This window comes from Siphateles boraxobius, unplaced genomic scaffold, assembly GCF_051911475.1.
Source record: "Siphateles boraxobius isolate OS27281-9 unplaced genomic scaffold, OSU_SipBor_1 7, whole genome shotgun sequence".
In the NCBI taxonomy this organism is placed as follows: Eukaryota; Metazoa; Chordata; class Actinopteri; order Cypriniformes; family Leuciscidae; genus Siphateles; species Siphateles boraxobius.
In genome coordinates this window covers 31,917,312-31,939,125 of record NW_027509197.1, presented here as the reverse complement: position 1 = coordinate 31,939,125, position 21,814 = coordinate 31,917,312, and the positions used below count along the sequence as shown (strand labels likewise).

General features: G+C 37.8%; 1 protein-coding gene across 1 annotated transcript; it reads left to right on the top strand.

Annotated features, from left to right (window-relative positions):
* The first annotated feature begins 316 nt into the window (after positions 1-316).
* On the top strand, positions 317-19,842 carry nab1b (NGFI-A binding protein 1b (EGR1 binding protein 1)). Its single transcript, XM_077217087.1, has 8 exons — positions 317-575; positions 4,550-5,355; positions 5,646-5,779; positions 7,390-7,441; positions 11,013-11,132; positions 12,680-12,848; positions 17,425-17,565; positions 18,833-19,842. The coding sequence occupies exons 2-8, from the start codon at positions 4,552-4,554 to the stop codon at positions 18,910-18,912; spliced, it is 1,500 nt and encodes a 499-aa protein (XP_077073202.1). The 5' UTR covers positions 317-575; positions 4,550-4,551; the 3' UTR covers positions 18,913-19,842.
* The last annotated feature ends 1,972 nt before the right edge of the window (positions 19,843-21,814 follow it).

Below are 21,814 nucleotides of genomic sequence, written 5' to 3'. Positions count from 1 at the left end.
GGGCAAGAATAGCACCGGTGTGGGCGTACAGGCGGCCACCGAACCGTTATGCTGTATGCTGGCGTATTTTCAGTAAGGTCAACAAACATGATAAATGTCCATGTGTATATATATATATGTGTGTGTGTGTGTGTGTGTGTGTGTGTGTGTGTGTGTGTGTGTGTGTGTGTGAGGCGGTGCATGCGGCTGATATGAGGTTTGGTATTCCATGCAGCAGCCTCCCACGCGCCGCTACCGCCCACGCCAGGATCTGCGTCACGCAGGCGCGTGGGAGTGAGAGAGCAATGTAGCAAGCGCGGAATATCCCAATTCTGGCAGTAGGGGAGAGAGCGGAAACGAACTAGTTTGAGAGTCCCTCCGTAGTTCAAACTACAGAGTGTGCGAGAGTTAATTCAATAACATAGAGCCGAAGGACGCGTCGCTGATCCGCCGAACGCGCGGCACGTAACTGGACGTCAGGTGAAGCGTCGCGTAACTCAACGGACCGTCATCATTCAGAACTTTAATAATCATATAACCAGACGGAGCTTTTGGAAGAGTTTTGGTGGAAAAAACGATAGAAAGACAACTAAAAGGTACGTTTATGCCAGTGCTATTTTTCAATGTCGCTTGTAAATGTAGTTGAGCGCTGAATTCATGCATTGTGTTCAACTTTCCTGCGTGTTTTTGTGATCCATGTGCGCACCGTGCAGACCGGACAGCTCTCGGTACCGTGTGTGAACGCGTCCCCGTGGGCGTCTGATCGTCGGCAGCTGTATGTGTACAGCATCCTTTAGCGATTCTTCACTTCCAAGGGTAGTTTTCCCAATGCTTTCCAGCATGGAATAGCTTTTAAATGTGTGAATTTCATAGGCTGATGTGTTTTTTCCCTCAGAGAGATTTCAAGAGTTAGCTATACTATAGGATAATGTTATTTTATTATAAATCATTTGTATTTATAGATATTGATAGTTTATATTTATAAAAATATAAATAAAATATTATGTAGGATAATAGTACTTAATATAGTTGCATGCAGGTATTACAAGGCCAAGCACCCCAACAGCATAAATGTTTGTTTATACCGTTATAGCACTGTCACATAATTGATTGGGAATTGAAGGTGTTATGCCAATGATACATATAATATTTTGTGTCAGTATGCCAAACCGTTGCCAAGATAAAGCCTAATTCTTATTTGGCACTCACCACATTTGTTAATGCACACACATTATTTTGCTAGCATGTTATGAAGATGATCTGACATTAATGTGAAAAAAGGGTGTTGGCAGAATAAATAAATAAATGTTTTCCATGAAATTTTAAATAGCTGACAAACAGTATGGTTGGCCATGGCAAATCAAGCATTTTCCAATTAAATTTAAAATTACAGATTCAAAATTCCTTATATGACAATATAGTCAAAAACTTCAAATATTCTAATTTTGACGTGAAGCAATATTATTATATAAACTGCTTATTTACTCTATTTCTATAGCTCAAATTTAACAATAGGCTTCCATAGTCTGCGATGGCAGAATAATAATATCAATACAATAAGCGCCTATAAAAAAAACTACCTTTGATGCTTGGCCCCGAATAATAATATAATGCTGTTTCTGTCAGAAATGCTTTATTATTTTCCCCATAAACATTAGTAATAGTTGATGCCTCATGTTGAGTTTATTATTTGAGTAATAATTGAAATGAGGTAATGGGAATTTTTGTTTTGAATTGTTATCTGTCCTGTGAATTTATGACTCATTGTTTACCACTTCATTGTACACACTGGGCCCCCCAAAAAATAACTTCGATGTAACTAATATTAAATGCAAAGTGGTGAACTTTTGTCATGCCTATTTTCCTACTGTACTTTGACCAATAATTTCCACCGTTATTTTCAAAAAACCATTTGATTGTATTTGGGTAAAAGGCACTGTTACCTAAATTAGTGTTTTTGCATCCATCTTTTGAAGAGCTTTGAAAAGTGAGCATTAAAGTTTAAGCTAAACTTGAGTTGCAGATGAAAGGTGAAGACATCTGTATCTGTGAGGTATATTGTAAAGGCATAATGTGGCATGTTATTTTTACATCTTTTGATATTTGTAATTAACTACATACCCCTTTTTTATTAACGAAATAGCTGACTCGAAAAATGGAAATGCTCATTATCATTTCACGCTAAGCATGATATTTTCTCTTTCATGGAACATAAAATGAGAAGTGTAGCAGAATGTTGCTGCTGCTTTCCATCAAGTGAATGGTGACAAGAGTCTGACCAATATACTATTCCAAATCATCTGAAGTTGTTTAAAGGCTTTGTGTGAGGAGTAGACCAAAATTTGAGTTGCTTTTTGTCATTTCTGGAGCTCGACAGCCCCTTCCCACTATTCAGTTTCATTGTATGGACAAAAGCAGCCAGGTTTGCAGTGACATTAAGGTTGATACTGATGACGGAACTAAGATTTTTGGGTGAACCATCCCTTTAGGAGATACCCAATTGATTATGTACACACAAATATTTCCTTTTCTTGTTCCTCCACTTAAGAACTGAATCGATTGTGTTCCTCTAGTAATGCCTTATGCTCCTTTCACTAAAACAAGCCCTTATAGATTTCATATGGAGAGCAGCTGTTCCACAAACATTCAGTCTGATGCATAGGATTGACAGGTCACCTTTCCAGAGAAGCTTCTTTTTGAAAGCTTGCAACTATTTAGGACAGGTCTCGATGTGAATCCATTATTCATTTAGATTGATAAAAGGCCGCTGTTGGGCAACACAAGTACGTGCTGTGAGTGCTCTCAGCGTGTTGCGTGAAACCCTGGCCTTAGATCTCCAGCATTAGGAACCCAGCATGCTGCTGGGAGAGGGAGCTTTGGATAAATTGCTGCCTAAGTGCCATCCATGCTGATACTGAATTGGTTTCAACAAGGCACCCTTCACTTGGGTCTAGGCCTCAGTCATCCATTAGAGTGGCGGATCACTCTGCTGTGCAGTGAGGCGTCCTCATTAGACTCCATACACTCACTCATCAGTACTCACAATAAGCCTCGCTGTGATACTGTTCTTACTCAGCTCTAGTACACTAACAGACATGATGATTTAGCAGTCATCTGTCATCTTTAACCACCGCTGAAAGAATAATAATTGAGGCCTGGCATTGTAATTGATCTTTAAAAGTTGTTACTAGTTTTATTTTTGACACTTTTTTTTATTTTTTTTTTATTAAATTTTTAACTTAAAGTATACAAGTATAGCATAGAGATGCCATAAAAGACAGTGCAAGTTTTGCAACTTTTAGTCATGTATATTTGCTGTCATGGGTATGCAGGTTTTATGTCTCTATACTTCCCAAATTACTTTTGGGAAAATGCAGATGTGTATGTCAGTGCGAGTTCATTTTGAAATGAACAATAACAGGGCAGATACATTTCTAAAACGCGTTCCATTGATGAGCAGTAGTTGGTGATTTTCTGCAAAGACTCATTGATGTTTCTTGAGATATCTCTAGGGGACAGAATTGAATATATTCACAAAATATGATTCACAAATGCATAACCTAAATTCTTATTCACAAAATATGATTCACTACTGTAAAACTGAAAAGGCATGAGAGCCTATTTGGAGTCCTCAGACTGCCACCCTGGAGGAACTCTCTGGAGAACCTCTTGGCATCATTTTGAATATGCCTCATTCCTATTGTGTACTCAAGGAAATTCATTATAAAATGTAAGTGTCTCAATGCCATTCCCTTGTTATGGGGTTACTCAAGAAACCGTTGACAGTCTCTAGAGTTCTTGTAGGAACTTATGGGATCCTTTTGGAAGTACCACACTTTCCTTGAGGTTCTCCACAGGGTTCTGTGAGTGTGGTGGTGATTATATGCATATACATAATTAACTTTAATGAGATAATGTGTTGTTTATTCTGATTCAATTTTGACCCCATGAATATCATCAAAATGTGTCCCCCAATCTCAGAGTTTTCCCATTGTCATGGTTTGTATATCGTTTCTAAAACATATCTCTCTCAACAGAAAAATAAGCAAATGATCTCCGTTACCAAATTAGTATGCATTACAGTCTCTGACAAAGTTTGCAGAGAGCATTATGTGTGTGTTTGTCGTACATTCATAATCCCTGGATCCTTTTGAGGAAGAAGTGGGTGAATTAAAGTGAAATGCAGAAAGCTATCTTCTTAGCACGCACACCTACCGTCCCACTCCCACACGACTCCATTACCCCACCTCCCTGCTTGCAGCCAATCTCGCTTTTATCGTTGCTGCTGCGGATCCAGATCCTGACAGTGGCAGCTGTAGAAGCAAGATCCCGGCAGAAACAAATGAGGCCTGTGCTGAGTGAGCCCACCTACGCGTGTTGCAGAGGTGGAGTGTGGTATGTGACTCTCCCAGCAGCCCAGGAGCCTGACAGGCGCTCTCTTATAGTCGCCACTCTTGGATCCAGCCACACATTTCTCTTCCTACTCCTGCTGTGGCAGCCAGTGTCCTCTCCTTCTAGCGGTTTTGCTTTGTTTCCTGTAATTGCTTATTTTATTCCTTCCTTTGTTCAGGTATGGCAGCGACTTTACCCAGAACCCTTGGGGAGTTGCAGCTCTACCGCATTCTTCAGAGGGCCAACCTGCTGTGCTACTACGATGCCTTCATCCAGCAGGGTGGTGACGATGTTCAGCAGCTCTGCGAGGCTGGCGAGGACGAGTTTCTCGAGATCATGGCGCTCGTGGGCATGGCCAGCAAGCCGCTGCACGTCAGACGCCTACAGAAATCTCTGCGCGATTGGGTCACAAACCCTGCCCTGTTCAATCAGCCCCTCACGTCCCTGCCCGTCTGCAGCATTCCTGTCTACAAGCTGCCCGAAGGGTCACCCACATTGTTGCCTGGTAGCGGTGCCCGTGGAGACACCCAAGTCAAAGTGCCCAAGTGTTTGGCAGCTGCTTGTGTAGATCCAGGAAAAGGAGAATCAGGCAACGGGAACTCTTCGGCTACTGTTTCACCCCTCCAGAGTGGTAGTGAGCCACGTTTTTGGGCCAGTCATGGCACAGAGAGTGAGCACAGCCTTTCCCCGGCAGAACTGGGCTCTCCGTCTTCCCCTCGGGATGGCCTAGAGGCGCTCGACGCGGCTGCCATTCAGTCCGTGGCAGAGTGCGTGGAAAGAATCTCTCAGACTTTGCCCAAGAGTGACACCATAGAGGTTAAAGAACAATTGAAGGGAAATAAGAAGCTTGCCAAAATGATCAGCCACATCTTCGATATGAGCGACGAGGATCCGCACAGGGAAGAGGAAATCCGCAAGTATAGCGCCATATATGGGAGATTCGACTCAAAACGGAAGGATGGGAAGCATCTGACTCTGCATGAGGTGTGTTATACGGGGATCTCGCCTATTTTGGTTCTTTTGGGGTTTAAATAAATCATGCACTTCAAAGCATGGCTGTACTTTTAGTAAGAAATGATGTTGTTGCCCTGCTGAATAACTTCAGCATAGCTGGGCACCAGTTTTTGTGTTTCCTTAATTAATTAGCTGCAACAAAAATATCGTGTTTGTCCTTTGTTTACTTGTGGGACTGGTTTAATTATTTGTGCATTGTAATATCTATTATTTATTGTCTAAGTAATTAATAATAAAAAATATCTTTCGTTTCTATATAGCTGACAGTGAATGAGGCTGCGGCGCAGCTTTGTATGAAGGAGGTGGCATTGCTGACTCGCAGAGATGAACTTTTCGGACTGGCACGTCAGGTCTCCCGAGAGGTCACCTACAAATACACCTACAGAACTAGCAAGTAAGAACTTATTTCCCAAACATTAAACACCTTGGTCGACTATTTTTGGACCTTTGGTTAACTGAAGTGTACACATTTTTTTTATTTTTTTTATAGTGTCTCCTATCCCAGCTTATTATGTAAAGACCAATGCAAGTAAGCCACTGTATGTTAATTTCCTTAAAAAGTGTTATGTGGCCCTGAAAGACATTGCTCTGTTTGAGTAGTTCGAGTAATTAACATCACAAGTTTGAAACAGAACAACCTGCTTGTCTGACCTTCTCTGTATGAGAAGTTTGCCTAACCAACGGCACAAGTTTGAGACTACCTGTTTGCCTGACCTCACAAAATTTTGAAGCTTCCAAACAATCAGTGCATAAAATGCTCATAAATCCTGCAGAATCCACCTGGTTAGCATGGAAAAAGCACAATGTAGGGGAGTTGTTTGTTTGCTTTAATGGGAAAAAATTCTCTGCATGCATCACTTTATACACCCCGTAAGTGACTAGAGTAATCATTCATGATGTTTAGCCTTTAAGCCAAGAGAGAGATAGCTAATGCATTGTGAGCAGCTCAGGATCTGCTCTCTGGTAGTCTGCTTCGAGCCAAGCCAAGATATCAATGTCGGCTTTGTGCGTGGCTTTTGTGTTGAGGTGTGAAGTGCTGCTCTGAGGTCTATGGAGAAATAAGAACACTCCCACTCCTTTGCATCTAAAGGACCACAATCCTTATCAGTCACTCAAACCCTTCCATCCAAAGAGGCAATGCAGGTGTTTCCTGGATTTCCAGGCTTGCGTGTCAGTGGATGGAAAATTCCTTTTGGCATTACATAATTGCAGTCACTCATTCAAAACTTGAAAGATTGCATCACAGTCATGGACTGGATATTGCGAAAGTTATCTAGGCCAAGTTTTCTTACAATGCTTCTTACGTCATAATAATGTTTGCCAAGAGCACTCCTAAATTAGGTTGCAGGTAAAAACTACTGTTAGTAAAGGAAGTATTAGTACTTTAAGGTCAGGGTTTTAAACCAGGGGTCCATGAAACTACTTCAGGGGGTCAATGCAAAAGATAAATAAAACAGAGAAACAGAAATTCTTTTTAAAATTTCATTTTGGTGATCCGAGAAGGATTGTATAATATTATAATGGTAGTTAATGTTGAAAGGGTACCAGGTGGTGCTGAGACTCTGGTTGTTAAGGGTTTGTTAAGTTTGAAAATTCCTTCTTTAAGGCATTTCTTGTATAAATGAAAAATAAATATCCTATAGTTTTGGGGAAATTAGTTGTAATAACTTCATGATGTCACATAATGTCCTTGAGACATGATACTTCAGAAATAATTCTAATATGCTGCTCTGGAGCTAAAGAAACATTTATTCTTACAAACAATGATGAAAACAGCTGTGCTGTTTTATATCTTCATTTTCACTTTAAAAAATAATTCCCCAAAATAAAAGCTTACAGTCCCCAAAATATTGAACAATAGTGTTTATTGAAAATAACGTTTTGGCTTTCATATTTACTTTGTTTAAATAATATTATCAGGACACATAGATTATATAGGACACATTGTTGTGAAAGTGTTTCATTGCTTGTTCAGGGCTAAACATTTCATTTTCTTTCCTATAGATCTCGATGCGGCGACAGAGATGAGCCCTCGCCCAAGAGAATTAAAACTGAGGTGAGTAAAATTGCTTCATGATTTCTCCAGCCTGAACTCCAAATAATCTGTCTGAAGCTTCCAACGCAATTTCTCAAGTCATTTTGTTATTAACGTGCGCTGCTGCGCTAACACCAATATGCGAGGAAACTGTTGTAGGAGGCAGGATTGACACTGGGTGGGTCCAGTGGCTTTTTGTTTGCATAGCTGCCTGTCAGCATACTGATCTGTGTGGGAGGGCTTTGCAGGAGCATGCGGGGTAGCTCCATCAGGATTGCATGTCATGGTGTAGGGGAAAGGTCAAAGTTCAGCCTGAAGAGGTTACAAAGGACTAATGTGTGCAAACCCATTCCCTCGATCACACCTTAAGTCCATATTTAGCCATCCCACGCTCATTATTTTTCCATAACCTACATATCCGAGATCAGTCTGCCCTATACTTAGCTGCACATATATAGTGATCTTATTGATGTGGTCTGCTGAAGAGGCCTTTGTGCTCTATGGCAGCTGTCCATTCATGGCTCTCTGGTGACACATTTGATCATTGTCCAGTCGTTAGATCTTCTGGAAACTTCTAACATCCCACATCAATGCTTATGGGCTGGGCTGGTGTCTCAAGAAGAGCAGGTGTTTGCCCACTTCACCTCTGCCCTGGTTTCACTCCGCATACGGGCAAAGACATGTGACCACTTCGGAAAATCAGTGGTTTCTACCCACTCTACCTCTAAGGAGAAATGAGTCCTGTATCAGTATCAGACAGTGGCAAATTACCAAGTGCCTTACTTTCCCCCCTAATTTGCATTGTTACTCACTTAATAATCACATTTTACCTCACATTTACGTCATGTTCCCACACTAGTGATGTGAATGAACAGCAGCATTGGGGAAGCTACTTAATTTTTTTTAAACAAGTTACAGTTTCGATGCATATTTATTTTGGTGGGTGTATTTACTAGTTTACAGCATGCGCATACACTGAACTCATCACAAATCACGTTGAGAATGTACTATAAACATATTTATTAACTTAAGTATTTTGCTGTAGATTTTTATGCAAAGCTACATACAAAAGTGGAGGGGAAAAAAAGACGCCTGCAAGTTCAACAAGCAATGACAGGCAACTAAACTGTACTTTCTCTTCAGCAAATCCAGATGATTGCTACACTTTGGAGTTTGGGTTTTGATCCATGTAAATGAATACTGTTTGGGTGTAAATGTAGATTAGATTTCATGCTAATTAAAGTTGTAATAATTCTCACTGGTACATTTCTGATAACTATATTATTGACCTTTATGAAATAATTATTGCAATTTTTAGAGCTGCAGATTGGTCACACATACCGCCCACAAACGCAGCATGTGATCTCTAGAACACATGCTCGAATGAATCGGTGAATCATTTTTTTTAACATTTAAGAGAGTCACCTTTTTTATTAACTTACCTTTTGGTCAAGCTACTCCAATTGTAGTTAAGTTAGTAGTGCCTTACAGTAAATAACTTTATGTAGTTTTTTGCATTGTTTGTTGCAGTTAATTTGTACTCAACACTAGAATGGACTTTCCACGTTTAATTATTTCATAGTGTTTTACAGTTAATAGTGTTGTGTCTGAACTGCAGAAATGAAAAACATAAACTTCCCCTCCCCCTCTCGCTGTCCTTGTCTGGCCTCAACTCTGCCCACATTACACTCCCATCCACACCAGTGAGAATAAGCCGCCGCCCACATGCACCCAGACAAGGTCCAAATGAGTTGTGCACCCACCCGTATTCTTGAGGTAGATGTGACATCATTACGTGGGTGCACTCGGAATCACCCACGCCCATGCATTTGCGCAGATACCACAAAGTGAAAAGGGGCCGAGTCTGAAGACACATGCGTATACATGCAGGCGTATGCATGCACCTTTGTCTGTGCACTCTAGAAGACCAGCCTCCGTGTCAAGAAAGAGAAAAGCCTTAACTCACAGGAGTGGCTCGATGACATCATTATTGCTGCGTGAGTGTTGGCAAATTTGCGTCAGAGCTGTTATTATCAGGTACCTCTATGCCTCAAACACCCGACTAGTAGTGAAAAGACTGGAATGTCTGTGGTAGTTTGCAGCCATGGGAACCCATGTAAACATTTGAAGTTTCGAGCTCAACATTCATGTCATAATTTAGACGGAGCAGTTGGTCGGACAAAATGTTCTGGGTTTTTTTTTCATCCGCCTCTTGGGTTGAAAATCATCCTGAGGAGATTTTTAAGTGGGATGACTTTAAGTATTTGACCTTTTCGTTGCAGAGGAATTAATCTTTTTTTCACTTCGGGTTAGTGTAAAATTTGTAGCTGCGCTCTGTGAAGTGGTTAAGATTAGCATTTTGTCCTCGAATTGTTCAGGTATTCTTCAAATGTCACGCTAACCTAGTTGACCTCCAGTAAGAGGTTGATTTATATTGCTATAAATGGTCTTGACCATTGGTCTTGTAGTTTGTGGACTTACTGGGGCTGGTCAAATTCAGCTATGACACATATTGTCTTTAAAGTTGATGTGTCAATTTTTTGGTGTTAAAATACTTAAACTTATCAGTTATCATGCAGACACAACTATGAGTAATTAAGCTGATTCTTCAAAAAATTCTTTGTGGCACTATCGTAACAATATTCTGTTTATGAGCCATATTAAAGGGATAGTTAACCCAAAAATTAAAATTCTGTCATTAATTACTCACCCTCATGTCGTTTCATTCAAACCCTTAAGATTTTCGTTAATCTTCTGAACACAAATAAAGCTCTTTTTGATGAAATCTGAGAGCTTTCTGTCGCTCCATAGGCAGCTACGCAACTACCTCTTTGATGCTTCAAAAAGTTCATAAAGAGATTGTAAAAATAATCCATATGAATTGAGTGGTTTAGTCCAAATTTTCTGAAGAGAGATGATCGCTTTACATGATGAACAGACTGAATTTAGGCTTTTATTCACATAGAAACGTTGATCAACTCACACATCAGTTGTGGTAAACAGAAGCTCAAGCACGTTTGCTTGATGTGTGAAAACCAATGAGGTATATTCTCATGTTAAGCAGCACGTTTGAGCTTCTGCAAGAACCAATGAGGTTTGTTCTCACGTGTCAAGCAGGTTCGATTGAGCTCCTGTTTTTTCCCTGATCAAAAGTCTGTTCATCATTTAAAGCGATCGTGTCTCTACAGAAAATTTGGACTAAACCGCTCAATTCATATGGATTAGTTTTTCGAAGTGTCAAAGTGGTAATTGCGTAGCTGTCAATAGAGAGTACAGAAAGCTCTCAGATTTCATCAAAAATATATTCATTTGTGTTCCGAAGATGAACAAAAGTATTACGGGTTTGGAATGACATAAGGGCGAGTAATTAATGACACAATTTTCATTTTTAGGTGAACTATCCCTTTAAGCAACATTGGGCTCATCCAATGGCATATGTTTTGGCAGGACTGTTGGTTTGTCCTACCAAAAAGGGGCGCAGATGAAAGGGAAACCGAAATTTTGCAGAAATGATTCGCTTCATTTTTAAGTTGATTGACTCTGAAACTTTGATCACAAGGAAATATCAATCGAATGTGTTATCGTTCTGCAGGAGGGCTGTTTTGATCTCCAGGAGGCGCTGCAGGCTATTCACATGCGCCAGGAGACCCTTAAGGAGCAGCTAGCCCACGCCAGATCTAAAGGAGAGGAGACGGTTGGGCGGAATATCCAGGTGACTGACTGCATTATGACAGTGTATTTATTTTTGTGTGGGAGAGGAATGCTCTCAGGCGCCTCGCTGACTCCATCTTCATGTCTGTCTACCACCACACGTCTCGCTCTGGTATCCTATCATGCAGGTTTTCGGGTCAATGCTGCAAGAGCTTCCCTGGTCCTGACCATGACCTACTTTTGGTCAACTGGTCTAATATATGAACTATCATTGGTTGGATATTTTTAAGGAAGTGTATGGAATGTTCTAACTGATGAAAAAGACTTCTATTAGCAAGTGCTGTTACTTGCTTTTTGGTGATTGTTGATCTATAGGCAAGAAAAATTATATATCTGTTGTTCACACAGACCAGAAGTTCTCAACCTTTTCACAGCAAGTCCCCTTACTGTTCAACACGATATTTGAAGGCCCTCCTAAATGATATATATATATATATATATATATATATATATATATATATATTGTATGTGTGTTTATGTGTATATATACTAGTTACTTAAGTAACTATAGACACTTTTTATAGACACAACTATAGAGACCTTTCAGTTTATCAGCTTAAGGTTATCAGATTTTTCTTAAAGGGATAGTTCACCCAAACTATCTTTGAACTGTGTTCTGTTGAACACAAAAGAAGATAATTGTTGCTTACTATGGAAGTCAATGGCTACCGTCAACTGTCTGAGATTTCAATATTAACTTAAAATGTCCTATTTTATTGGAAGATAAAATCATGTGGGCTTTCCTGTCTATTAATAATTATATAGCACTACACTATAAGGCCAAAAAAAAAATATTTCAGTGTGCAAAGATATTTATGACTTCAAACTTTTGCTGTAGCATGACAGTACTTGACCTTAGAGAGAATATTGATTGAATGCACTGCATACTTTGGGTGCATTATTTATTGCATTTTTACACACTTTTGCATACAATGATGCTTACTCATTTAGAATTGTTCGCTTTCACATATTTTTCCTATTGTCTACAATTGTCACATTTTTTATGTCTTTTGCATCTGGGACAAAGTTGATCTATTATATCTTTTGAGCTATAAGAGCAACCACTGAGCATTTAAAACATAATCTGTGCCATCTTTTCTCTTTAATTGTTCTGTTTTCCAATAGATAGATTGACACAATGCATTTTCTGCATTGTTTTGAAGTGGAAACGTGTCATTTGTAACTCTAAATAGCATCTTCCTGTTCCAAGAAAAACAAGCAGTAAAAGTTTGGTTTTTCTTGCCTCTTTAGGTTGCAAATATTGCGCATGTAGGAGGGGATTGTTTTTAATAATAATCAGAGAGCTTTAATCACAACGAAATATTTATAGTAATTAAATCCCGTTTCATGTGCAAATATGATTGAGGAGCATTCAAATTATCATTGGGTATTTGGACTGTAGTTTGTTTATGGTTTGTTTTGTTTTGTATCACTACAGTTGCGATTTGTTTGTGAATGATGAATATTGGACATCATTTGTGTCACACTGTACGTACGGTGCTATACACATCCGCCTGTCTGACTCCCTGCTGTCTGTGCATATTATAGGTTCAGCTGGAGCGTCTGTTGGCCAAGCAGATGGAGATACTGCATGATGCCGCGGCGCAGGACAGACTGCAGGCTCTGGAGTGGAGGGTTCCTCCAGGGCCCTACAAACACAGCTCAGACAGGCAGAACAGCAATGGCCTCTCAGCTGACAAAAACGCTGACCAGCAGGGTGAGTTTGTGCTTTATAAAATTAGAGATGATGGGTTATTTGTCACATAGTTGATGCTTTTTATCCAAAGCAACTTGGTGCCCATTTATTGCAAGGACAGTCCTTTGAGAGCTTATTTTATTTACCTTGTCAGCAAAATCAGGGGCTTTTAAACTGGGGTCCTACTAGGGGGTTCAGAAACATTTTGTTAAAATTTAATTTGTAAATATTTTTCGGGCTGTCAAAGTTAATGTTTAACATTATTATTATTATTATTATTATTATTATTATTAGTATTATTATTATTATCATTATTATTATTATTATTTTGACATTCACCAAATTTGATAGTAATAATACTTCATTCTCTTTTCTAGAGACTGGCCTAATGTCTTGGGATAGATAGAAATCCATTAGTGTACAAACAAATTGTTAACTGTAAAGTGTTAATCTCAGATGTGCCTTCAACTAAAATGTAATGTTATAACAAATGTATTTATTATAATTATAATAATATCTATATAGTATACAAATATTATATTATAAAATATTATAAAATAATATTTATATAATAAAAATTATTTTAGTAAATCCTTTTTAGTACAATGATACTACTTGTCTTTTCAATTTCCTAAAAAAATAGAAGTTTTTTTATACAGGGTCTTGTATGAAAATACACCTTTATTTCATATTATATTGTATCATATTTGGAGGTCCTTTGCATCAAAAAGTTTGAGAACTCCTGAGTGTCTGAATCCTAAAGCAAAACCAGTTGAGAACTGGTAGAAGAAGAGAATGTAGAAGTCAATGAATTTATTTTCACGAAAACAGGTATTATTTTTTATTTATTTTTTGTTATCAGAAAAGCAAACAAACTGTCTTTTACTCTTGATTGACCATCCGGGTTATTTTTGTACACATTTGACAGTTTTGAAAACCGGTGAAGTGTTTCAGTTGTTGTTTCTCATATAATTCAGTAGCTTGCATCACCTGTTCCAGACTTTTTTTTTTTCTCATTTCTTGTTGGCACTCTCATTTCTGGGGCTCATCTGGCAGCTGCAGGCGGAGGCGGGGTGGTGGGTGTCAGAGAGGGGAGGGGGACGCTGGGTGGAAATATGAACACAGCTCTGCATTCTACTGCTAATCTTGTGCCTTAAAATGCCACCCGTTCTGGAGTTCAGTTTGACCCTAGTGTTGGTTCATGATGATAATTACTGCACATATACAGAATCTGAGCACTGATTATCTGCATCACAGCACAGGTACAAATGTTTTCATGTTTGCAAGGGCTTTTGCATTGCAAAGTAGTGTGCGACCACCACCATGGATTTTAAATGGTGATACTCATATATATATATATATATATATATATATATATATATATATATATATATATATGCCAGCCTGCGTTTTAGGTATAATTTAATACACTCAAAATAATTTTTTGAATTTAAGTTCATACAGCAAGATTACAACAAATAATTTCAAACAAATTAGATTTTGTTGGTAAAATGTAATTCAATTTCGTGGAAATGTTTTCCTTAATTTAATTAAGTTGATTCAACAGCTTATTTTTTTGAGTGGAATAGCAATAAGACGTACAGAAACTTATATCTATTTTTATAATACATATCTTATGCGCATGCATAAATGTATTTTTGTATGTTTTTAATTATATATATATATATATATATATATATATATATATATATATATATATATATATATATATATATATATATATATTAAATATCAGGAGCATCATGCACTATTTTACTTTAATTACTGTAATGTCATCATATCCAATACTTATTATTACATTAATGCATTTACTGTCATTATTCCAGAATATTAAGAATAGCCTATTAGACCTATAAGTCTTTTATCTATTTAGTCTTCAATGTATTCTGTGGCTTATAGAAACAAAATATTTTACAGAAGATGTTCTTTGAAGTTCAGAGTTCGGTCAATTGGTTAAAAGTCAATTTAACAGAAGGCTAAAAATGTATATTTTGTCAAATAGACGGATTCCCTCATCCACCCGTGCGCGAATACTTGATGGTTCTGCACAAATCGCCCAGGCAATGTGACAAACTTTAGCTTCAAAACGAAGAAATGGCAACTTTAGGACACTATTAATTTTGTACCAATATTCTAAGATTGGAGTAAACTTTATAGTTACCTACACAATGTGCTGACTAGGCTATCAGATAAAACTCGTCAAATTATATTTGAAAGGATTGCTGTTTCCAAAGACAATAGATCAATGTATATTTTACAAACTATAAATGTTTTGCTTCATAAAATAAGCATTATATGGTTGAAAACGCTAAACAGTTGTGATATATGACATGTGCTGAGTGTGTCCGACTCTGGCTCAGTGCCAACCAAAGTGCGAACTAGCCAGGGCTGGGTATCCATCATAAATTTTCGATACCAATATGGATACCTTCACTTCAAAGCCAGTTCCTGAGCGATACTTATCTGGAATCTGCATTCAAATCCATTTGGCTCAAAAATCTGAGGGGGCACTTGTTTGTACGGGTTTGAATGGGCATGACGCCTCTGTTAAATATTATCCATATGCAAAGCTGTTAGAAGTGGCAGACCACTTCTGTTATTTGCTCAAGTGGGCAAAATTAGTAGCTGATGCTCAATTTAACAGATATCAGCCAATAAATGAGCTTTAATCTTTTTTTTCTTTTTCTTTTTTCTTTCATATTTTATGCATCAACCAGGCATCTACCATTGAGATGAATGGGAATGCTAAGGGATAGCTTTCTTTAGCTATTATAGACTATAGATTATAAAAAATACATATCACTCCTTTGCTTTAATATGACACTTTTCTCATTATTTAGGATAATTACTTGTTGTTGTTTTACAACAGAGCTCTCTCCCTCCCCAGCTCTGAGAATAACTCCTTCATGAACTCGGAGTACATGATCCCTCTCAGCTTCCTAATATCCCATGTGTTCTCAGAACTCCAGAGTGGGCGTATGGGATCTGCAGAGAAAGAATGAGTGAGCGAGAAAGAGGTAGAAGTAGTGGCGGAAAGAGAGAATTAGATGAGACCTAAATATGTCCTTCTTTAGCCTTGACTCTCCCTTTGCAGGTAGGGCTTTAATGAAATGAATCTTTCCTGTTGGGTTAACAAACATATCAATGGTAATACCATCTCAACCCTTAGCAGGAATTTTCATTCTTGATTTTCAATTGAATATATGCATGTATACATACATATACACACACACAAACACACATATGTTAGATGCAATTAATCGATTTGCCAGCACTAATATATCACTACAATTCATAATTTTTGGGTTCGCAAGATTTTTAATCTTATGCTCACCAAGGCTGTATTTATTTAATCGAAAATACACTTAAAACAGTACTATTGTGAAATATTACAATTTACAATTCTTGTTTAATATATGATCCTTCAGAATTCATTTTATTATGCTGATTTGGTGAACAAGTAACAGTTTTCAATGCTGGATTGATGTATGAAGGATGTATGTATGTATGAAGGCTGGAGGATGGATGCATGTATGGAGGATGTATGTATGTATGAAGGATGGATGCATGTATGGAGGATGGATGTATGTATGAAGGATGGATGGATGAAGGATGAATGGATGGATGAAAGATGCATGTATGAAGAATGGATCGAAGATGGATGTATGAAGGATGTATGGATGGAAGATGTATGCATGTATGAAGGATAGATGGATTGAAGATGTATGTATGAGGATGTATGGATGAAATATGGATGGATGGATGAAAGATGGATGTATGAAGGATGGATGGATTGATGGAAGATAGATAAATAGGCATACAGACAGACAGACTTTTGTGGACCAGGGTGGAAGAACACTATTTATTTATTTATTTATTTATTATTACATATAGTTTCTTTAATTTGCAGTTTTAAATTCCTCATCCTGTCATCCCAATTCAAATTCCTATGCAATTTCCTGTGGGACGTGGCCAATTCAAATTCACTCTGAGATTTGTCCAACCCTGTTGTCCACAGCGGTCGTTCCCTTCTATGGTTTAAAATGAGGTATTGTGAGGAGTGGGTGGAAGAGACGTGTCCCCTCAATGTTCAAATTAAAGCTGCTGGTAATTAAAGGGCATTGTGTTAAGTTAAAAACGACAGACATTAGTCATGATGCTGCACTGATGCTGTCAATAGACACAAATGAGATCAGCCAGCCAGGGACAGAGGAGGTTAATGTGCTGTGTTGAAGGAGGCAGCAAGCACAGAGGTGCACGCACTGAATGCAACTCGCTATCAATGCGCTTCAAGCCGCATTCGCTGTCCTCGGGCTATTACGGCGTGTGCGTTGGCAGGCTGTAGTCGAAGAAAAGGTGCATTTGTATCAAATGAAGCTCAGTTGCAGGCGTGAGAGAGTGTTGTGCTGAGTGTTTCTGGTAGGCGGAATGCTTGTCTCATAGCATTAGCTTGGACTTGCTGGTAATGGACATAATGACTTGCGTTTTGTTAAACGCCGATCATGAATAGTTGCGCTGTGAAAAGAGATCTGAACACGAGTTAAAATGAATGGTTTGTTTTATTGTGTCTCTGCAGGAGAGAAACCGTTGAATCTAAGGGTGACCAACCTGAGGCCGAGCGCATCAGACGGAGACACGCCTCTCGGAAAGCAGCTGGCGAATGAGTTGAAGAGGCATCATCACGCTAATGCAGAGAGCAAGATGACAGCAGCCACAGGTGTGTGTTGAATGGAAAGAGAAGAGACCTAGTGACCTGCTTACGTAGGCAATTTTGAGGCATCATAAGCATGCGACTGTAGGCTATATGAAGGCTAAGACACCTATGAAATGTCAAGTCAGCATTATATGCATCCTTCAACAGAGGAGGCAATCCCAGCAAAACGGTACACTAGGGTTTGAAACAGAGCCACACTCACTATGTGTCTAGCAGTAAATGCTTTTATTGCACATTATCTTACACACTTAAGACATTTGCGCTCCATGGCTGACTTGGATCAAATTATTTTTCATACCTGGGTCATTCCTGCAGTACCCTTTTGAGCTCTGTAACTTAAGATATGAATATGCTAGTGTTATAATAGGAATATGCTAATGTTATAATAGAAGTAAGAATTTCTATAAAAGGGTCATCAGACTTTCAGAAAAATGCTCTGATCAAGATGTGACAATTAAAGGGATAGTTCACACAAAAATGAAAATTCTGTCAGTATTTACTCACCCTCATGTTGTTCCAACCCCGTAAGACTTTCGTTCATCTTCGGAACACAAATTAAGATATTTTTGATGAAATATGAGAGCTGGCTTCTAGGTAATTTCATTCTGCTGGCCCAGAAAAGTTATCAAAGACATTGTTAAAATAGTCCAAGTGACTACAGTGGCTCAATCTTAAGTTTATCAAGCGACGAGAATACTTTTTTGTGCTCAAAAAGTGAAAATAAAGAGCAATCATTTTTGTTTTTTAATTTTGTAGTGTCATTAATTAAGCATTTCGATTAGAGATAGTAAAATATGAAGAAACAGCTGTAATATATTTCATTTTATTTTTACATTTTAGAAGCACTTTTTAATAAATTGACAGTTTTTCAAATACTAGAAGCATTGGGGACATGGCAAAAACTATATAATAATGTCATATTATTATCATAATTATTTATTTTATTTTTAATAAATTGTTTTTCCATTTAAGAAGCACATGGGGACATAGCAAAAATTTGTTAATATTTCATTTCAGTCTTTATGTTAATTGTGAAAAGCTACACCATTTTAAAGATCACATCATATTAGTTAATTTTATCCAATATTATCTCGTAAGATAACAGGAATGATCCATATTATATTTGTCATTGCTAATATATGCTTTAATTCATTTAGCAGACGCTTTTATCCAAAGTGACTTGCAAATGAGGAACCTTATAAGCAATCTATGTATCAGTAATCTCATAAAGGGTTTCAGTAATCCAGAACATTTCTCTTCATTTTTCCAGAAAACGGAGACGCATCTTCACGTGCCCTCAACCTCTCTGAGAAGAAGACCATCAAATCAGAGCCGGAGGATTCCAGATAGCAGCCCTGAATGCTTTCGTTTCAAACCTACAATACACGTCGTCTGTCAGTGAATACTAAACAAGCACAACTACAGTAGAGCCTTAACAACCGACGTTGCCTCAAAATAGAATTTATTTTAGTTTCTCGCCATTTTTGTTTTTGCCAAAGCACCTAGAGTCCTTATTTCGATTCTCTTGAGTAGATTCACACTGTTTGTGCTGTCACTCGTTCAATTCTCACTAGCTCTAATCACCTGTTTTTATCGCTTCTTCATGCTATCCTATCAGTGTGGACACGAAGTCCGCTATTTGTACATACATAGAAAATGTCTGTTTAAAAACGGTTTAATGTTATTTAAATACAGTATGTGTTGTATGTATATATGAATGCATGTATAATTTCATTGAAACAGAGGGACGCAGTGTTTTTAAAGTTGTCAGTGCGCAGCTGTTGTTGTCACCTATTTAAGTGAGCCTTTTGGATTGTGTTTTAAAGACCCCATGCAATCGCTTTCTTTTCCTGTATTGACTATTTCCTATTATAACAGGAAATTGGTAGGACACATCAAAGGGTTCGTTCCTTTTTTAAAATATCCAGTAGTCTTTGAACTGTGATTTGCTAGTTGCTATTGCTAGTCGACAACAGGTGTTATTATTAGCAGGAGTTATGATATCATTGTAGAGAGCATTTGATTGGAGAAAACTCTGACTCATCGATATTAGGGCTGCACGATATATCGAAATAAAATTGATATTGTAATATGATAATGCAATAGTCAAATCATGCAGGCTGCCATTTTCATTTAGACGTGTGCCGCTCATAATAGAGTTTCAGCAGTGTAAATGAAAAGGGCCTCGTTTTACTCCAAAACTGACCGTGCACACTAATGTGTCAGCAAACTGGCAAAATAAAAGCTTGATTGTCTAACGTTTAAAAATTAAAAAAGAAATTAAGATGTAAATATTAGTACTGTATTTTTAATACCCTTATTTTTATTTTACAGTATAATTATTGCAACATTTCTTATTTTAATATTTTTATTATTATATATATTTTATAGTTGTATTTGAACAGTAGGATCGTGAAAGACAGTTTGTTCTTGTAAAGAACGTCCACATTTGTCAAGATTTCCCCAAATTCCTCTACCCTAAAAAGATAGTTTGCACTAATAATAATAATAATAACTAATAATAATTAATTCTTTCCAAATATAGCTATTCAAATCACATCGCAATATATATCGCAGGTTTTTTTCCAATATCATGCAGCCCTAATCAATATTTTTGGTTCATCCCAGAAGAGAAAGACGAAGCGCCTTTTTAATGCGTAAAATTTAATTTCGTCAGCGTTTAGAAGTACACTAGCATATAGATGACCTCAGAGCTAATACATATGAATACTCTAATTTTGATTTCATGGGGTCTTTAAAGGAGTTGACAATGCTAGCGAATCTGAATTTAAAAGTCTCTACTGGTGCTATCGTTGAATTTACTTACGTAACACGCAGGAAAACTGCGGTACACATTGCTATTTAAACACTGAAATCTCGAAGCTAGCCGTTTGTCTTTCTTGAACAAATAGTAATGCCTGATTTATTCCGATACTAAGCACAATTAATATATTTCATCGTACTCTATACATACCAATAAAATGCTAATATAGACAAGCATGTCTTCCCTCTTGAACGTTAGCGAAATAGTCATGTAAATAGTTAAAAGCATTTACAACTGACTGGAACTTGAAAACGGGGCGTCAATGCTGCACAATTCCAGTCTTTATCATAATCACGTAATGTATTTGTATTTCTGAATATTTAGTCGTAGAGCAATACCGGGTAGCTGTTGTCACTTAACTCAGTGAACGTGTCTAGGTGTCCCAACCTCAGAGGATATTCACTGTACAGTATTTCTACTCTGTTTCGTAGTGTAGACATAGACTTAGATTCAGCTAACGTCTAAATGTATGTGAAACTGATATGCACTAGTGTTTGATTCTCGAATTTGCATCCTACTGCTCAACATTTCTCGTGTTTGTCAATGGTGATACGTGTTTTTGTAGGACTTGTACCCGTGAAATCATCGATTCGGCTCCGTGTCGCACTCTTTATGTAGTTCTAGAGTATCATGTGAGGTGAAGTAGGCACAAGATAATCAGGTTTTCTGCAACTACATGTCTGTAATGTACCGGTCAAGCTGTTATATAATCTGTATTTGTGTCGATGACTAATACCTCTTTATCGGTGCAAAGAGACCGATTTTTAACGTCCTGATCATACACTTCAGTATTTTGAGGGAATATGTGGAAATATTGTGTGTGCTTTTATTTTTTTTAGGATTACTTTCAGAGACTAAAGAGATCTCGAGTATGCAAAATCTTAATTTAAGTGCCATTTTAAACCTATTTTTGAAAGTCGGTGGGTTAGGAGACGTCCCGTGTTTTGAAGACAAGCGTTATGTGAATATTTATCCTCATTTTGCCTTCGTTTAAAAGCATTCCACATTACAATTCTTTGCACGTGGTAGTTTATTTTTGGTGTTCGTTTTAGGTGGAATGGAAAATGAGATTTGGGAAGTTGTATGAAAATCTGAGACTTAAAGCCTTGGCATTATCAAGCTCTCTAAGAGCACTGGAACAAAATTTGCTTTGGAAAAAAATCTGATTGGACCTCACTGATTACATCGTTACCAATGACCTATATAGCAAGACATATCTAGACGCCTACCTTTGTTCCTTGCTTGTTAACGTCTTTAACCCCTCACAGAAATGATCAGTCTTTCTCCAATCTTTGTACTTGCTTTGTATAATAGACTTATGCATCTTGGACTGTGGGATGAAACTGTGTTGTCAGTAGAACTTGTTCTCATCACTTTTGAGTAGAGGGTACTTTAGGATATGCATACGGTAGTCCTGCACATATTGTT

Excerpts from the sequence above, each read along its gene's own strand:
- nab1b (XM_077217087.1), top strand. The coding sequence starts at position 4,552 with ATGGCAGCGACTTTACCCAGAACCCTTGGGGAGTTGCAGCTCTACCGC. Across the intron at positions 7,442-11,012 it reads CCAAGAGAATTAAAACTGAG|GAGGGCTGTTTTGATCTCCA; the intron begins GTGAGTAAAATT and ends ATCGTTCTGCAG. Across the intron at positions 17,566-18,832 it reads CAAGATGACAGCAGCCACAG|AAAACGGAGACGCATCTTCA; the intron begins GTGTGTGTTGAA and ends TCATTTTTCCAG.